General features: G+C 42.4%; 1 protein-coding gene across 8 annotated transcripts in view; it reads right to left on the bottom strand.

Moving 5' to 3' along the window:
• The window catches only part of LOC140532789 (protein FAM228B-like), a 33,417-nt gene that overhangs the window by 14,756 nt on the left and 1,701 nt on the right, over positions 1-16,960 (bottom strand). For 3 of the 8 annotated variants that reach the window (XM_072651801.1, XM_072651978.1, XM_072651893.1), the window contains exons 2-4: positions 16,441-16,722; positions 12,817-13,000; positions 12,281-12,387 (exon numbers count right to left, since the gene is read on the bottom strand). The exons of 1 other annotated variant lie outside the window; for it this stretch is intronic. In XM_072651801.1, coding sequence (XP_072507902.1) covers positions 12,281-12,364 — 84 coding nt within the window. In that variant the 5' untranslated portion in view covers positions 12,365-12,387; positions 12,817-13,000; positions 16,441-16,722. The remainder of the gene's footprint in view (positions 1-12,280; positions 12,388-12,816; positions 13,001-16,440; positions 16,723-16,960) is intronic. 4 more of the 8 variants (XM_072651716.1, XM_072652139.1, XM_072652063.1 and 1 more) reach the window with 2 other exon arrangements.

Below are 16,960 nucleotides of genomic sequence, written 5' to 3'. Positions count from 1 at the left end.
TTCTTAGGGGAAGTTGTATATCTCTGAATGTTTACATGAATAAAATAGAGAAAGAGGAGATTAATGGAGATTAAAGGAGATTCATGAATCAAAAAAAAAATTAGAAAAAGAAATTGAAAATTTTCAATAAAATACCAAATTAGAAATACTGAAAACCAAAGGAGAGATTAATAAAATTGAAATTAAGAAAAATATCTAACTAATACATAAAACTAAGAGCTGGTTTTATGAAAAAACAATAAAATTGATAAATCTTTGGTCAATTTGATATTAAAAAGAAAGAAGAAAACCAAATTTATCAGTATCAAAAATGAAAAGGGTGAACTCACCTCCAAGGAAGAGGAAATTAAAACAATAATGAAAAATTACTTTGCCCAACTGTATGCCCATAAATTTGACAATCTTAGTGACTATTTAAAAATATACAAATTGCCCAGATTAACAGAAGAGGAAGTAAAATACTTAAATGACCCCATCTTAGAAAAAGAAATTTAACAAGCCATCAATAAACTCCCTAGGAAAAATTCTCCAGGGCTAGGTGGATTTACAAGCGAATTCTATCAAACATTTAAATAACAGTTAATTTCAATACTATATAGACTATCTGGGAAAATTGGCGAAGAAGTCCTACCAAATTCTTTTTGTGATACAAATATGGTTCTGAACCTAAAATGGGAAAAGCCAAAACAGAGAAAGAAAATTATAGACCAATTTCCCTAATGAATATAGATACAAAAATTTTAAATATTAGCAAAAAGATTAGAGCAACTTATCACGAGAATAATGCACTTTGATCAGATAGGATTTATACTAGGAATGCAGGACAGGTCCAACATTAGGAAAACTATCAGCATAATTGTTCATATCAACCACAAAACTAACAGAAACCGTATGATTATCTCGACAGAAGCAGAAAAAGCTTTTGACAAAATACAACACCCTTTCCTATTGAAAACATTGGCAAGCACAGGAATAATTGGAGCCTTCCTTATATGTAATGGAGAAAAGCTAAATGCATTTCAAGTAAGATTGGAGGTGAAACAATGATGCCCATTATCACCACTATTATTCAATATGCTACTAGAAATGTTAGCTTTAGCAAGAAGGGAAAAAAAGAAATCAAAGGCAAAGAAGAAACTAAGTTATCAATCTATTCTCAAGCCCCAAAGGCCTTCCTAGAAGAGCTCAAGAAGGATTTTAAAAGTCAAATAAGAGAGGTAGAAGAAAAATTGGGGAAAGAAATGAGAGGTATGCAAGAGAAAGTCAATATCTTGGAAAAAGGACAAAATTGACTGTAGAAAACAACTCCTTCAAAAGTAGAATTGGCCAAATGGAAAAGGAGGTACAAAAGCTAATTGAAGAAAACAATTTCTTAAAAATTAGAATTGGGAAAGTGGAAGCTAACAACTCTATGAGACATCAAGAATCAGTTAAAGAAAATCAAAAAAATGAAATAATAGAAAAATAAAAGTAAAATACTTCATTGGAAAAACAACTGAACTGGAAAATAGATCCAAGAGAGAGAATTTAAGAATTATTGGTGTACCTGAAAGCCATGATCAAAACAAAAAAAGAGCCTGGACAGTATCTTTCAAGAAATCATCAAGGAAAACTTCCCTCAAGTCCTAGAACCAGAGGGCAAAATAGCCATCAAAAGAATCCACCAATTGAGTGCTGAAAGGGGAGTGTAATGGGAGAAGAGGAAAGGAGGAGGCAGGAAAGGATAAATTACATCATATAAAGAGGCACGAAGAGTTATTACAGTGGAGGGAAAGAAGGGAGGGAGATCAGCCTTTGAACCTTACTCTCATCAGATTTGGCTCAAAGAGAGAATAATATACTCAGATATAGAAACCTAACTTATTCTATAGGAAGTAGGAGGGAAAAGGGGTAAGAAAAGGGAGGGAGTAGATAGAAAGGAAGGCAGATTGAGGGAGGTGGTGGTCAAAAGCAAAACTCTAGTAAGGAGGGTAAGAGAGAAGGAGAGTGAAAAGTATAAATGGGGAGGGGGGAATAGGATAGAGAGAAAGACATAGATAGTAATTATAACTGTGAATATGAATGGGATGGAGAGGAAGACATAGACAGTAATTATAACTGTGAATATGAATGGGATGGAGAGGAAGACATAGACAGTGATTATAACTGTGAATATGAATGGGATGAACTCGTCTGTGAGAGACAGCAAAGAGTTAAGTTTCCACAGAAGTTCTTATTGGTTGATGAAGTCATTCAGAATAAGTCAGGTAACAAGAAGGTTAGCAGATTTCAGGTGGGCTCAACCAATCAGGAGACAGACTGTGGCCCTTCAGAAGACCACATAATCAGGACAGAGGCCCATCTGGCCTGAACTGGTTCAGAAATATGACCAGGAATAACTGGGAGAAAACTTTTTCCTTTGGCTTGCTTAATAAGCTACTTGCACATTAACTTCTCTGTCCAGGAGAGAGAAAAAGCACAAAATTAGTCTCATTTCATATATTAGAGAAAGGGGGGAAACATATTAAGGGGCCATGTAATGGGTGTGTAAAGAAGGTGGTGACCTAAAGGGGAAGGGACCAATCTGCCTCCTGATGGGAGGATTTGTTTTGAATTAACTGTATATAGCTCATCTCCTTTATGGATTCAGTGCTCCCTCCTCCTTAAAAGAGGGTGGGGGCCCACCTTGGCCAAAGTGTTCAATTCCTCTGAACTCTGCTGCAATAAATTTTTCTTGATACCTAATTAGTGTCAAGTGCGTCTCTAACACTCCCATAGTGTGCGTGTGTGTGTTCGTCCTTCGTTGCCGAAGAAGACCATGCCATCAGAGAAATAATGACATGACTTGCACTTGACTTTGTTTTGAGTGAGGGAGGGCTGTGCAGGTCATCAGCCTCACTTCTCCTTCAGAGCCATCTGAATCCAGTGACCAGATATTCCTCAAGATGACTAGAAATGACCCAGGATGAGGCAATTGGGCTTAAGTGATTTGCCCAAGGTCACACAGTTAGTGAGTATCAAGTGTCTGAGGTGAGATTTGAACTCAGGTCCTCCTGACTCCTGCACTGGTGCTCTATCCACTGCACCACTTAGCTGCCCCTAAAGCTCCCATAACATAGAAGCAGATAGCAGACTGGATTAAAAATCAGTATCCTGCAATATGTTGTTAACAAGAAACACATATGAAGCAGAGGGATACTCACAGAGTAAAGGTAAAAGGCTTGAGTAGAACATGTTATGCTTCAGCTGAAGTAAAAAAATTGGGGGCAGCCATCCTGATCTTATACAAAGCAAAAGCAAAAATAGATCTAATTAAAAGAGATAAGAAAGGACACTACGTCCTGCTAAAAGGTACCATAAACAATGAAGTAATATCATTATTAAACATATATGCACTAAGTGATGTAGCATCTAAATTCTTAAAGGAGAAGTTAAGGGAGTTACAGGAAGAAATAAACAACAGAACTGTATAGTGGAGGACCTCAACCTCCCCCTGTCAGAACTAGATAAATCTAACCACAAAATAAACAAGATAGACATTATGGAGGTGAATAGAATTTTAGAAAAGTTAGGTATGGTAGACCTGTGGAGAAAATTGAATGGGCATAGAAAGGCATCTACCTTTTGATTCAGCGGTGCATGGCACATACACAAAAGCTGGCCATGTATTAGGGTATAAAACCTCACAATCCAGTGCAGAAAGGCAGCGATATCAAAGGTATCCTTTTCAGATCATGATGCAATAAAAATTACATTGGATAAAGGGCCATGGAAAGATAGACCAAAAATTAATTGGAAACTATAGAATCCAACCCCCTGGAAGGAGGGGACCAAACACCAAATCATAGAAACAACCAAGAGAATGACCACCATGAAAATGGCCACCGTGAGGATGACCACCATGAGAATGTCCACCATGAGAACGATCACCATGAGAATGTCCACCATGAGACCACCAAGAGAATGACCACCACGAGAATGGCCACCAAGAGAATGTCCACCATGACAATGACCATCAAGAGAATGTCCACCATGAGAATGACCATCAAGAGAATGTCCACCAACAGAATGACCACCATGAAACCACCATGAAAATGGCCACCGTGAGGATGACCACCAAGAGAATGTCCACCATGACAATGACCACCAAGAGAATGTCCACCATGAGAATGACCACCAAGAGAATGTCCACCAAGAGAATGACCACCATGAGAATGACCACCATGAGAATGACCATCATGAGAAGACCACCAAGAGAATGACCACCATGAGACCACCCACCCAAACTCAAGGGACACAGCGGGTCTTAGGGGAAGCCTAATCTCTCAAAGGTAGCACTAATAAAATGGATTAAAAGGAGATAAGGATAAGAGAAGAACAAATTACAAGTCCCCAGTTAGAAATTCTGATGAATAAAACTGAAGAAGAGCTCTCAAACAGAGGCGGGAGCACAGGGAGAAGGTGTCAGGGACCTGCGCCCAGGAGGTGCGCCCTCTGCCGGAGGCTCCACAGCCCGGGTTCTGCGCCTGTCCGGGACCGCCCACGTCAGCTGAGCTTCTGATTCGTCAACTTCCCTTCCAGCGTCTGGGGCGTCTCCGCAGACCGGCGCTGCCATTGGTGCTCCGCAGGAGCAGGGGGCGGGGTCCATCGGGGTCACGTGGAGCCCCTCCAAACAGTGGTTCGCACGTGCCTGCGGACAGAGCCGCTTCGCTGAATGTGCACTCGAGGACACCAAGCGTCCACGGGGTCAGAGATGGCTTCACTGACTCGACCGGATCTGGACTGTTTCTAAAAGTTGATTTCTTATTGACGGCGTTTGTGGCATTTTTATCACGCAGTAACTGAGCTGTCCTACGTGCCAGTGCCTGCTTTTAATGTTGGCTGTCTTCTGTGCTGTTCCTCTAAATGTGCTATTAAAATACACTAAGCTACAAAAAAATAAACTAATAAAACTAAGAGCTGGTTTTATGGGAAAAAATAGAGAAACCTTTGGCTAATTTGATTTAAAAAGGAAGAAAACCACATCAAAAATGAAAAGAGTGAATTCACCACCAATGAAGGGGAAATTAAAATAATTAGGAGCTGTTTTGCCCAACTGTATGCCAATAAATTTGGTAATCTTAGTGAAATGGATGAATTTTACAAAAATATAAACTGCCCACATTAACAGAAGAGGAAATAAAATAACTAACCCCATTTCAGAAAAAGAAATCGAACAAGTCGCCAATGACCTCCCTAATTTTTTTTTCATTATTAGGGAAGTTTGAAGTGTGCCTAGACAGAGGGCATGGGTGTGCGTTGACTATGACAGATGAGAGCAGAAAACTAAAATTAGGGGGTAAGAAAGAGGAATGAACTGGGAGAACGGAAACAGGAGAGGCAGAAGAGGGTAAGTTATCTCACATGAAAGAAGCATGAAAGAGTTTTAAAGCAGAGAAAAATGGGGGACGTGGGTGCAGGGCTTGATCCTTACTCTCACTGGTATTGCCACAAAGTGGGAATAAGATACATACTCAGTTGGGTTTAGAGATCTATCGCACCCTCCAGATATCCCAGACAAACCCAGGAAGTATATAAACACAATTACAAAATACTTTTCACACAAATGAAGTCAGATCTGAACAATGAGAAAATTATTACTATTAATAATTATTGATGGGTATACCAACATAACAAAAATGACAATTATGCTACATGGATAAACTTACTCGTTGCCATCATTACACTACCAAAAAATCACTTCATAAAGCTAGAAAAAATAATAGCAAAATTCATCTGGAAGAAAAAAAGGTCAAGAAGAGCAAGGAATTAATGAAAACAATGAATGAAAAACCTGTAAAGGAAGGTGGCCTGGCCATACCAGAATCTCAAACTAGAATCAGCAAAGCTGGCTAAGAGACGGAGTGGTGCTTCAGTGGAACAGACTGGACACACAAGACATAGTAGGAATTGACCACAGTAATCCAGTGCTTGATAAACCCAAAGACTTCAGCTCACAAGAAACTCACTATTTGACAAAAACTGCTGAGAAAACAGGAAAACAGTTTGTCAGAACCCAGGCACTGACCAGCGTCTCACACCATATGCCAAGATAAGGTCAAAATGTGCACCTAATTTAGATAAAAAGGATGATACCATAAGCAAGTTAGGGGGGCATGGAATAGTTTACCATCAGATCTATGGATAAGGGAAATATTTATGACCAAACAAGATATGGCATTATGAGATGTAAAGTGGATAATTTTAATTTTAAAGGTTTGGCACAAACAAAGCCAATGTAGTCAAGATTAGAAGGAAAGCAGAGAGCTGAGGAAAATTTTTACAGCAAGTGTCACTGGAGAAGTCCTCATTTCTCAAGTATATAGAGAACTGAGTCAAATTTATAAGAATATGTCATTCCCCAAATGATAAACTGTCAAAGGATATGAGCGGGCAGTTTTCACATGAAGAAACCATAGTTATCTTTGGTCATATGGAAAAATGCTCTAAACAATTATGGATAAGAAAAATGTAAATTAATGCAACTTTGAGGTACCACCTTAAAGTGAGGTACCACTATCAGACTGGTTAATATGACAGTAAAGAAAAAATGATAAATCTATGGGTATGTGGGGAAATTGAGACACTAATGAACTGTTGGTGTATAAGTTAGTGTGAACTGATCAACCATTCTGGAGAGCAATTTGAAACTGTGCCCAGATGACTGTAAATCTAGGCAAACCCTTTGATCCAGCAATACCACAATCGGTCTATATCCCAAAGACATCATAAAAATGGGAAAAGGACTTACATGTACAAAATTGTTTATAGCAGCTCTCCCCACCCGTCTCTCTCTGTCTCTGTTTCTGTCTCTCTCTCTGTCTCTCTCTGTCTCTCTCTGTCTCTGTCTCTCTCTCTGTGTCTCTCTCTCTGTCTCTCTTACTCTGTCTCTGTCTCTGTTTCTGTCTCTGTCTCTGTTTCTCTTACTCTGTCTCTGTCTCTGTTTCTGTCTCTGTCTCTGTCTCTCTCTGTCTCTCTCTGTCTCTGTCTGTTTCTGTCTCTGTCTCTGTCTCTGTCTCTCTGTCTCTCTGTCTCTGTCTCTCTGTCTCTGTCTCTCTGTCTGTCTTTCTCTCTCTCTCTCTCTCTCTCTCTCTCTCTCTCTCTCTCTCTCTCTCTCTTTCTCCTCAAATGGAGAATGCTTGAACACTTTGTGGCACATGATTTTGATGGAACACTATTGTGCCGTAAGAAATGATGAGCAGGGAAGACTTACGCAAACTGATGCAAAGCAAAGTGAGCAGAACCAGGCAAACACAGCACGTAGTAACAGAAATATTGTACAATGATCAGCCGCAAATGACTTAGTTATCCTCAGCAGTGCAATGATCCAAGACACTTGCCATGAACTCATGATGACAAGCGCTGTCCGCCTCCAGAGAAAGGTCTGCAGAGAGTCTGGACGCAGACGGAAGCAGACTATGTTCCACTTCATTTTTTGTGGGTTTGTTTGTTTTCTTTTACAACATGACTAATTTGGAAATATGTTTTGCATGATTGTATTATAGGACCTATATCAAATTGCATGCCATATCAGGGAGGGGGAAGGGCGAGGAGGAAGAAGTTTTAGAACTCAAAATCTTAAAACAAAAGAATGTCCGAAATTCTTTTTACATATAATTGGAAAAATAAAATATTTTAAAAGAAAATTAGCTCCTTTTAAAATCTGAATGCTGTGAAATTTGAGTTATTACTTATTGGGAACTTTTGTCCTTATAGTTAGAAAAAAATCTTTAGTATTTCATTGGGTATATATTGTTTTAAAATGAATAATAATGATAATTATTTAGTTTGAGGAAAAGTACAAAAGACCTTGTCAATTCTCACTATCCATAGAGCTCTTTGGTGATTTCCCAGGTCCTTCAAACCTTCAGCTTTGACAAAATCACAAAATCTTATTAGCTCTATAGAAGAACGAGCTACAAGAATCTACATAACTAATGAGAGCCTTGTAAATTCTAACTCAGTAAATCGGTTCATGAAGGAGCTAAGATCACCTCCTCCCTCACAGACACTCAGCAAACTGGAGGATGCTTACACGTTTGCCTGTAGGGTAGAAGTGACATATTATGAATTACTTAGTTGCTGATAAAGAATTTATGAAAACGGGATGAAATTACAGTTGGAATAGTATTACTGGAGTAACATTTTCACACCAAATTAGCGTCAATAGACCCCAGTTTAAGAGATTTTTTCTTTTTGGTTTAGGGGCTGATGTGTAACACCTCGAGGAGTCCAAGCAAACGGAAACTGGTGTCCTGCTGGATTTTGAGTGAACTATCACACATTTGCATACTGTGTAAAACCCAAAAATGAGATTAATCTTCTTAATTTTAAAATAATTTTACATAAGGATGTTTAAAAAATAGATGAATGAATGTTTTTTTCTTCTTTAGAAAGGACTTATAAGTACTTATGTATGGAGGACAACTTCTTATTATTCATTTCTAAATGAAATATTCTTTGCAACAAGAAACACAACTGCACCCTCTCCAATATTGTATCTAGAAAAACTTAATGCATGAGATGGAAGCTCTTGGGACTGCAATTTTATTTGCTCTGAGTTTTGAATTTAGGTAAAACTGCTGAAGGATTGTTAATCCAGTACTCCACCATTTAAAGGAAATGTCTTGAGCTGCTCAAAGAGGGTGTGATCTGCAATATGTATAGATGATTGGGAAGGTTGAGAAAATAGATTTATGAAGGTAATCACAAAAGTCTCTTGACTTAATTTCCCTACTGAGCTATTTCCTTTCTGAACAGGAAAGCTTCCCATCAGATTTGTCCTAAGTTTGGCTATGCTATCCTGTGAATAATGTGAAATTTTGTTGCATTATTAACTGCTCCAACAGTTTTCTAAGACTTTTCACCTGAAATCAAACAGCACTAAGGAAGTTTTGTCCTGTTATACCTATGATATAAAAGGTGTATGGAGTGTTCTGGGAGTACTAGCACCTCTGGTTTTTTGAGCCTTTGTCAATGCTGCTCATCCACCTTTGGTGTCCACCTGCACCAATTCTTGCCTATGACTCCAAAGAAGCTGTAACTTCTTGTAGCCATGCCCAAGTAAAACAGTTTCAGATCCATCAGTGAGTGGGATGGGGGGAAGGAGTCGCTACCTCAAGCATGTGAAGACTAGTCTTGACGGAATGGGTGGAACAATTTGTTCCAATGGCCATTAAGGTGACTGAAGCAGGCACTGTGGTGTTGCTTAGAGCTTGGTCAGACTTGGAAGCACCAAGGTCATCCACAGCATCCTGGCCATCGCCAGTCATCCTGACATTTGTCCTGCCACTGGACTTTGACTCCAGAGGACAGTGAGAGGCTGAGGACTTTGTGCAGCTCTGCCTCACTTCAATTCAATTCATGTGCAAGTCAAGACATCACCCATGATGTCACTGGTCCTCTTCAAAAATGAAGACCAACCAACCTATGATAGATCAGGCTGTGACTTCAGGCTTGAATTTGATGGGACAGTTTTGAAACTGTGACAACCATAGCCTTCCTTTCTTTTTTCATGAAAGAACTACAAAGAACCTTAATATTCTGTGTATATATAGATATATAGATTCCTCTTTGAGCTCGCTCTCTCTCTCCCTCCCCTCCTCTGTCTTCCTCCCTTCCTCTCTCTCCCTCTTGTTCTTTCTCTCTCCTTTCTCTGTCCCTTCTCCCCTCTCTCTCCTCCTCTCCCAGTCCTTTCACCTTCTCCTCTTCTCTCTGTTCTCTCTCTGTTTCTCTCTCTCTCTCTCTCTCTCTCTCTCTCTCTCTCTCTCTCTCTCTCTCTCTCTCTCTCTCTCTCTCTCTTTCTCTCTCTCTCCTGTTTCTGTCTCTGTCTTTCTGTGTCTATTTGTGTGTATCTCTCTCCTTTCTCTGTCTTCTCTCACCCTCTCTCCTTTCCTCATTTCTCCCCTCTTTCCTCTCTTCTGTCTCTGCATCTGTCTCTCCTCTCTCTCTATCTCCCATTTCTCTATCTCTGTCTTACTGTCTGTGTCTATCTCTCTCTCTGTGTGATACTAAGAAGCAAAAGGGAAAATTTTACAAAGCTCCTCCTTAAGATTCTTTCATTTTTGCACAATTTTCACCCCATATCTTTGTTTCATAACCTCTACAACCATGTTTGGACTTAGCTGCCTGTTTTGCTGAACAAACAACTGACTTGCTGTATTGTGAATCTTAAATTTAGATTAGATGAGCCAGGATAATGGTTTTATCTGGGACAAAAGAGGGATTGTTGAAAGTGCATTTTTAAGAGCTACGAGTGATCTGTTTAAAATTGATATAACTGCCTTTTATTCTGTATTTGTCATTTTGTTGGTTATGACCCCTGTGGCCACAGGACTTTGAGGTAGGTAAAAATGGTAAAATGATTTGGGTGGGATCTTTCGATTCATGCATAAATTGTATTTAAGTGAGGCAGAGCTCCATGATGTCATCAGCCTCACTCTGTCTTCCAGAGTCATCATACTCCAGGGGCAGACCAAGCTCTAGGTGCTCCATAGTGCCTGCTTCAGCCACCTTCATGGCCATGAGAAAAAAATGCTCTCATTCACCTATTCTGGGGGAAGTCTTCACATGCTTGGGGTAGACATCTCCCTGACTCCTCAATAGGTTTGAGGCCCATTACTTACCCTCAACCTAATTTTGCTCATCTGCCAAAACAGTTTCCTAGGGTGCGGCCACTACAGCTCCTTAGAGCCACTGGTGAGAATTGGGTGACAGGTGGTATAATGGTAAGGGACTCTGAAGATCTTTCCTGCCCATTAATAGGCCCATGTGACCTGCTTTGAGCTTTGGCCCAGCCCACAGCCTGAGTCACATGGAGCCAAAGGTGTGAGGAGCTTGTGGGAGGAGCTTGCCAAAGGATAGAGCATCAGAAGGGAGTGAGATAGAACTGAGAGAGAGTGAGGCAGAGCGCCTAGAGTGAGTGAGAGAGGGAGTGATGTTGTCTAAGGGAGCTTGTTTGTGGGGAGGCCTAATGGAGGGAAGGCTTGAGAACGGCAGTGCTCCCTTTATTGGTAATGTGTACAAACTTCGTTGTTACCATGATGGAATTGGCTTTATGGTATCTGAATAAATATCTTGGTTTCATCTTTGAGGAAGAGAGTTAATATTTTGTGAATTTACCCTGGAAATATGCACACATATCCATAGTGGCATTACAGGAAGACACCAAAGGTGGAAAAGCATCCCTGAAAATGGTTTGGCAGCCCTCACAGCAGAGGTGCTAGTCCTCCCTGAACACTCCTACACACCCATATAATGGATATCATATTGCATGCCTTCTTGAGGTATGGATGATGAGTAGGAGAGTATTTGAAGCTGAAAAAAAATTTAAATGAATGTTAAAAGTAAATACAGATAGTTTCTCTGCCACTACCACCACCCCAAAACCTCATGTTACATGACCCTAGGAACATGATTTGGGATTCCCAGGGTTCATATGCTGGAATGGCTGAGAACAGAGCCACCAAGGCATGTTTGTGCATGTCTGAGAAAGGGGGATTTTCCCAAGTGGATCTTTCAAATTTTATTGTCAAAGAACAATCATCAATACATGGAGAAAATGGGTAGTTTCAGAGTCCTGAAGGTGCCCATCAGACCCAAGGAGTGCCCATGTTTTCTCAGTGACTCTCTTCCCTTTCTAGGCATAAAGCGGTCTCAGGAAGCACAGAGACTTGCCCAGGGACTCCCAGCAAGTCAAGGGAAGTTCCCTGATTTCAACTTTTTCTCGCAAGCCACGTTATTGGTGGTAGCTTTTATTCAATCTTGGGTTCACTCTGTTATCCCATACGAGTTTCAAACATCAAAGGCTATGAATGATGTGAGTGAAGAACAGAACCAGGCTCAGGCATGTGTTGCCAGCCTGGAAGTCTCTGAGGAGGGTTACCTGCATCTGAGAAGCTGTGTGCCTGGTCCCTCACTCAGGGCCACTTGTGAAACAAAAACAAACACTAACTCACCCTTGGCTGCCATGTACCATGGAGGGCTTTCAAAGCAATAGGAGCCACTGGACTTTGTGAGGAGGAAAGGGACCTGATCAGATCAGTACCTGTAGGCAGGCTGGATTGGGGAGGGAAGAGATTGGAGGCAGAGCCTGATTCTGAGATCATGGCAAAGGTCCCTCTGTAAGGAGGGGCTAGAGATGGGAAAGTTCTGCTTCCCAAACAAACTCTCTCCAGCCTCTGCACCTCTAGCAGCCCAAGAGGCAGGTCTACACCAATCCCATTTCCTAAAGGAGCATCTTTCTGGGATTGTCTATCCCTACCTCCAGAAAATCCATTGACTTTGGCTCCGGCCAATCTGTGATGCGGAATTTGGAAAGATGAGAGGCGCAGAAAGGCCTTTCCATGGTCCTCACCACAAGCAAAGTCTCTAGAAAGAGCCAGAACAATAGACCTCAGAGGCTGGGACTTCAGATCACCACCACCCCATCCTGTTCCCCTTCACATTTCATTAATGACAGGATATGTGCCATAGCATTAATTACAATGGGCTTTTATAGAGGGCCATGGCAGGACTGCCAGTAGGGAGAGGATGGTCTCCATTGTACAGACAGAGAAAACAATGCCTAAAAGCCTGAAGTCACTTGTTCAGGATAACATAATGAAGTCTGAAGCCAGAGCTCATTCCCATATACCAAGTGTAGCAAGCGGCTCCTGTTGGAGACAACTCCCCTGGAAATTCCCATAGACTAGGGATGGTTCTTGGTGGGGGCCAAGACCTCCAATCTCAGTCTCCAGAGCATTGGTGTCTCAGTTACAAGATAATAAGCACCTAAGATAAACAAGGTGAGCAGCTTACCAGGCAGCGTCCCTAGAGACAATGTCCTTTCCTGAAGAGTCTTCAGGCTGTGAGAGCCCCAAACTCGTTCCCAAGAGAGCCCACGTGGCCAACAACTGGAGGACTCATCAGGAGCTGACTCATGTCACCCAGGATTGCTTCCTCCCTATCTGCTGATCAAGTCTCACTCAGGATGAGAGTCCCTCTATTATAGAATAACGTTAGGAGAGTCCTTTAGTCTAGAGTCCTTTCCAGAATTACCTGAGAGGAAATCAGTGTCCTAGTCTGAAACCCTCTTAAGCATCTGTTCTTAAAGTGGAGTCAAAGTTGAGGGAAGAGCCCAGTTCTCTCTGATGACAGAATGATTAGGGCAGCTAGTAGACAAGGATAAAGTGGAACAGACTGACTAATCTCCACAAAATCAGATTGTGGCAATGATCCAACTAAGGAAGGAGGAATCTCTGATTAATTCAAGTTAACCTTCCTCTTGGATGAGGCTGAAAGGATTCTTAGAGTGATTAAAAAGGGACCAATTAGTTTTGAGAAAATTATTCTCTAGGAGGGACCAAAAGTTAGATGACTATTGTTCTGTCTGTCACCTGAAAGTTGCACCTGTGTTTTACAAGAGGGAAGAATTTTGTCTTTTGCTTGGGAATGCTATAAACTGTAACCAAAAGATGGCTAGTTTTCAAAAGCAGGATAGATTTTCATTTCCTCTCCCATTCTCTAAGCAGATTTAGAATGTGTGCTCTGGCCTCCCTGTCCCAGAGCAAGGGTCTGGTTCTGTGTCTCTCCCTCAGGCTTCTAGAAGAATCCCAAGGGGTTTGGCAAGGTCTTCTCAAATGCTCTTTGCTCCAGCCCACACCAAGTGTGTTCCCCTCACTGTTATCCACTAACTCCCTAGTATCATTCCATCAATTAACTCTTACAAAGGGATATTTACCTCAAAACTACAGCAAGAAAAAACATCCATACATTTCTCTCCAACACCTTCAGGGTCCCCTTTCTAGTTGACCTCTTGGTCTCTTGAGAGAATGGGTTCTGACTCATCTTGGTTCCTCCAGAGCATGTAGGAACTACCAAGTTCATGTCCAAATTCAGCCTTGTGGCCAGATGAGCCTTCACCTCAGCCACCACTAGACTGGACTGGATCAAGCCCCAAAGATGAGTCTTGGGCTCTCAGAGGGAGGCAGGCAGGTGTCAAAGCCTTCAGACTAACCTCCCCCTGAATGAAAGTACCAGGCCTGTCTATGTGGAGCACGTTTGCCCCAGGAGGTGAGGGCCCAGCAGGTGGTCGGTCAATCAGAACCAGCTCCAAAGTGCCTACACTCTCTCCCAGGCCCTTCTATCACATGCGGAATCTTTAATCCTGTTCCAAGTGGGCCAGTCCTCTTCTGAGCAAAGGTGCTCACGATGGGACTCACTTAGCTAATTCAGTGTCTCTGGCAGACCATTGCTCCAGGCTGAGTACTGGTCTTCCCTAGGAAGCAGCAGGCAGGAGCACTAGGCACAAAGAGGTCCTGTGGAGACCAAATGATGGGAGATCCCTGCCACTCCTCCACTCCTGGCCAGCTCAGAATGGTGCCCTAGATAGGTAGAAGCCCTGTCTGCAGCCCAGAAGTGGAGAATACTTGGGCAGAAGGTCAAATCTGCCCCACCATCCCAGAGTCACTTAGCTGAGCTTATAAGGGGTGAATGTACTCCAAGATTGTGGATCCAGAGCCTCCTTCAGAGCAAGGACTGTTTTTTGCCTTTTTCTGTATCCCGAGTGTGTAGCACAGTGCCTGGCATACAGCAGGTGCTTACTAAATGCTTATTGATTGATTGATCTATTGATTAGAATGGAACTTTCAAAAAAGTCTTAAAAAAAACTGTGAAATTAGTTGACAGGAAAATAAAGAGGTGAAATTAGCCATGACATTAATAAGAGGAGGAAAAGGAATTAAGCGTGGTTGTTGGGCAAAAGAAAAGGAAGCAGGAGTCGAAGCAGCCACAAGCACACTGTGATGCTGGACTGAGAATCTCATGACAGGACTCACCCTGTGGGCATGTCGAACACCAAGCAAAAGGCAGTCTGTGCTCCTCCTCCAAGAGAAGATATGGTGGCACACAATGAGGCCATCAGCTCCTCAGTGAGAAAAAGGAAGTATCTAATGGCAAGAAGGAGAGCTGAAGAATGGAAGGACACACAGAGGAAGGAAAGCAGAGAGGGAGAAAGAAAGGGAGGGAGAAAAGGAGGGAGGAAGAAAGGAAAGAAGGAAGGAAGAAGGGAGGAAGGGAGGGAAAGATCTGAGACTTCCAGAAGAAGAAGGAAGGAAAGGGTGACAAAATATGGCCCAAGAGGCTCTCAGTAGGGAAATCATTGGGAAGGGACAAAAGAAGAGGGAAAAGCACTAGAGAGGATGGTGATGACCTACAGGAGGGTATTAGGCCACTCTTTGTTGACTCAATAACAACAACGGAGAGGTCTGTTGTCTTCCTGGGCCAGCCATCTGAGATCAAGTTGATGGAATCCTAGCCACCACCCCTAAGTAGCCATTGCCCCCAGACCCAATATCTCAACTTCCTCATATGCCTCGTTAGAACAGCAGGTGTGTCAATCACATCCATTTAGTCTTCTACAGGACCACGACAGCCAGCCAATCAGAAAGCAGAACCCACAGGACAGGGAGCAGGATCACTGAATCACAGTCTAAGTGGATGCCTGCACAGTCATAGCAAAGAACTGTCCAAAGGTGAACGTATGATATAGAGAGGTTTATTATAATGTCATTATCATGTTAAATTATAATATCCCCAGAGTGGGCTTTTCTGGATGCATTCTGGGTAGCCACACGTACAGCAGCACCAAGTCTAGGAGCCCTCCCACATCAACAAGCCCCTGCTATATTTTAATGTTCATATACTCAGTAATGTACGTAAGGATGGAATTGCGTCTTTCGCTCTACGAAAGCCCTTGTCTCGCTCTGCTAAGCTGCTGCTCTGCTGCTGAGAAGCATAATTCTCAATCAATGCCTTTGTGCTGGAGATGGTCTGAGTCCATGAATTCTTTGGAGACGACCCACAACACACCTCGAAAGTGTAACAGAATGAAGTCTTTCAAAGCAGATGGTGGCATCCATTTCTGGTAATGCAGGGGCCCAAACAATGCTACCAGAAATAAACTGGAAAGCATTGCCAAGAGGAGCCGATGACATTTTCCTCACTGTTCCCACTGAAGACTGGGCGTACAGGAGAGAAAGCTAACATGGAAATCTAATGCCGCTGCCTTCCCCATCTCAAGTGTAATCTCTCTCCCTCTCTCCCCTTCCCTCTTGTCCATACGTAGCTCTATGCACATCTGTCCCATTAGGCTGAGCTCCTAGAAAGCAAGGACTGGGGTTTTTTTCTTTATGTATCTCCAGCGCTTAACACAATGCCTGATATACAATAGGCAACTAATAAATGCTTGTTGACTTCACTTGCAAAGTAAACAGATGGCTAAGAAAACAGTGGTGGGAACGATCTGAATTTGTTTTAATTAAAAGGGCCTGGCCCCAGATGAAAGCACCCAACAAGAATCGGCCCAACTCTCTTCCTGGAGTCTTTAGAACGAAAAATGGGGAAGGGAGAAAAGTATCTCTGTGTGTCCCCTACAAGACGCACCATTGAGGAGCTGTAATGAAGGATATCAAGGAGCTCAGAGATGGCAGTCCAAGGGAGAACCAGCAGAAAACCCCTGGCTCCGAGGGTCTGCAGAGAAGGGCCCATAGGTCCAGCCAGCTTCAAGATGGGCAGGGCTCAGGTCTCACAGACGCCGCAGAGGTTGGAGAGGCTTCTCTGTCCTTGCCAAATCAAGGCTGTGAGCACGGATTAAGAGCTTCCTGCCTCCCCATCGAGGCCCTAAGCGCTGGGGTGACCCAGAAGGGCAGTGAATCTTCCCAAGGGCTATAACCAGCAAACAGGAGAGAGGGTGTTGAGGAGGTTTTGGAGAGGATTGATGATTCTTGGGACCCCCCACGGTAGATGTTGGGGACCAGCCCAAGTGACTGCTCCCCAGACTTCTTGCAGCACTTGTGTCTGAGGGTAGAGGGTAGAGGACAGTGGGAGATGGTGAAAAGTTAAGTTTCCACAGAAGTTATCGGTTGATGCGTCACTGAGAATAAGTCAGACAATAAGAAGGCTG

The sequence above is a fragment of the Notamacropus eugenii genome, chromosome 1, assembly GCF_028372415.1.
Source record: "Notamacropus eugenii isolate mMacEug1 chromosome 1, mMacEug1.pri_v2, whole genome shotgun sequence".
In the NCBI taxonomy this organism is placed as follows: Eukaryota; Metazoa; Chordata; class Mammalia; order Diprotodontia; family Macropodidae; genus Notamacropus; species Notamacropus eugenii.
Note: the sequence above shows the minus strand (reverse complement) of the source record. Positions and strands in the feature narration are given on the sequence as shown.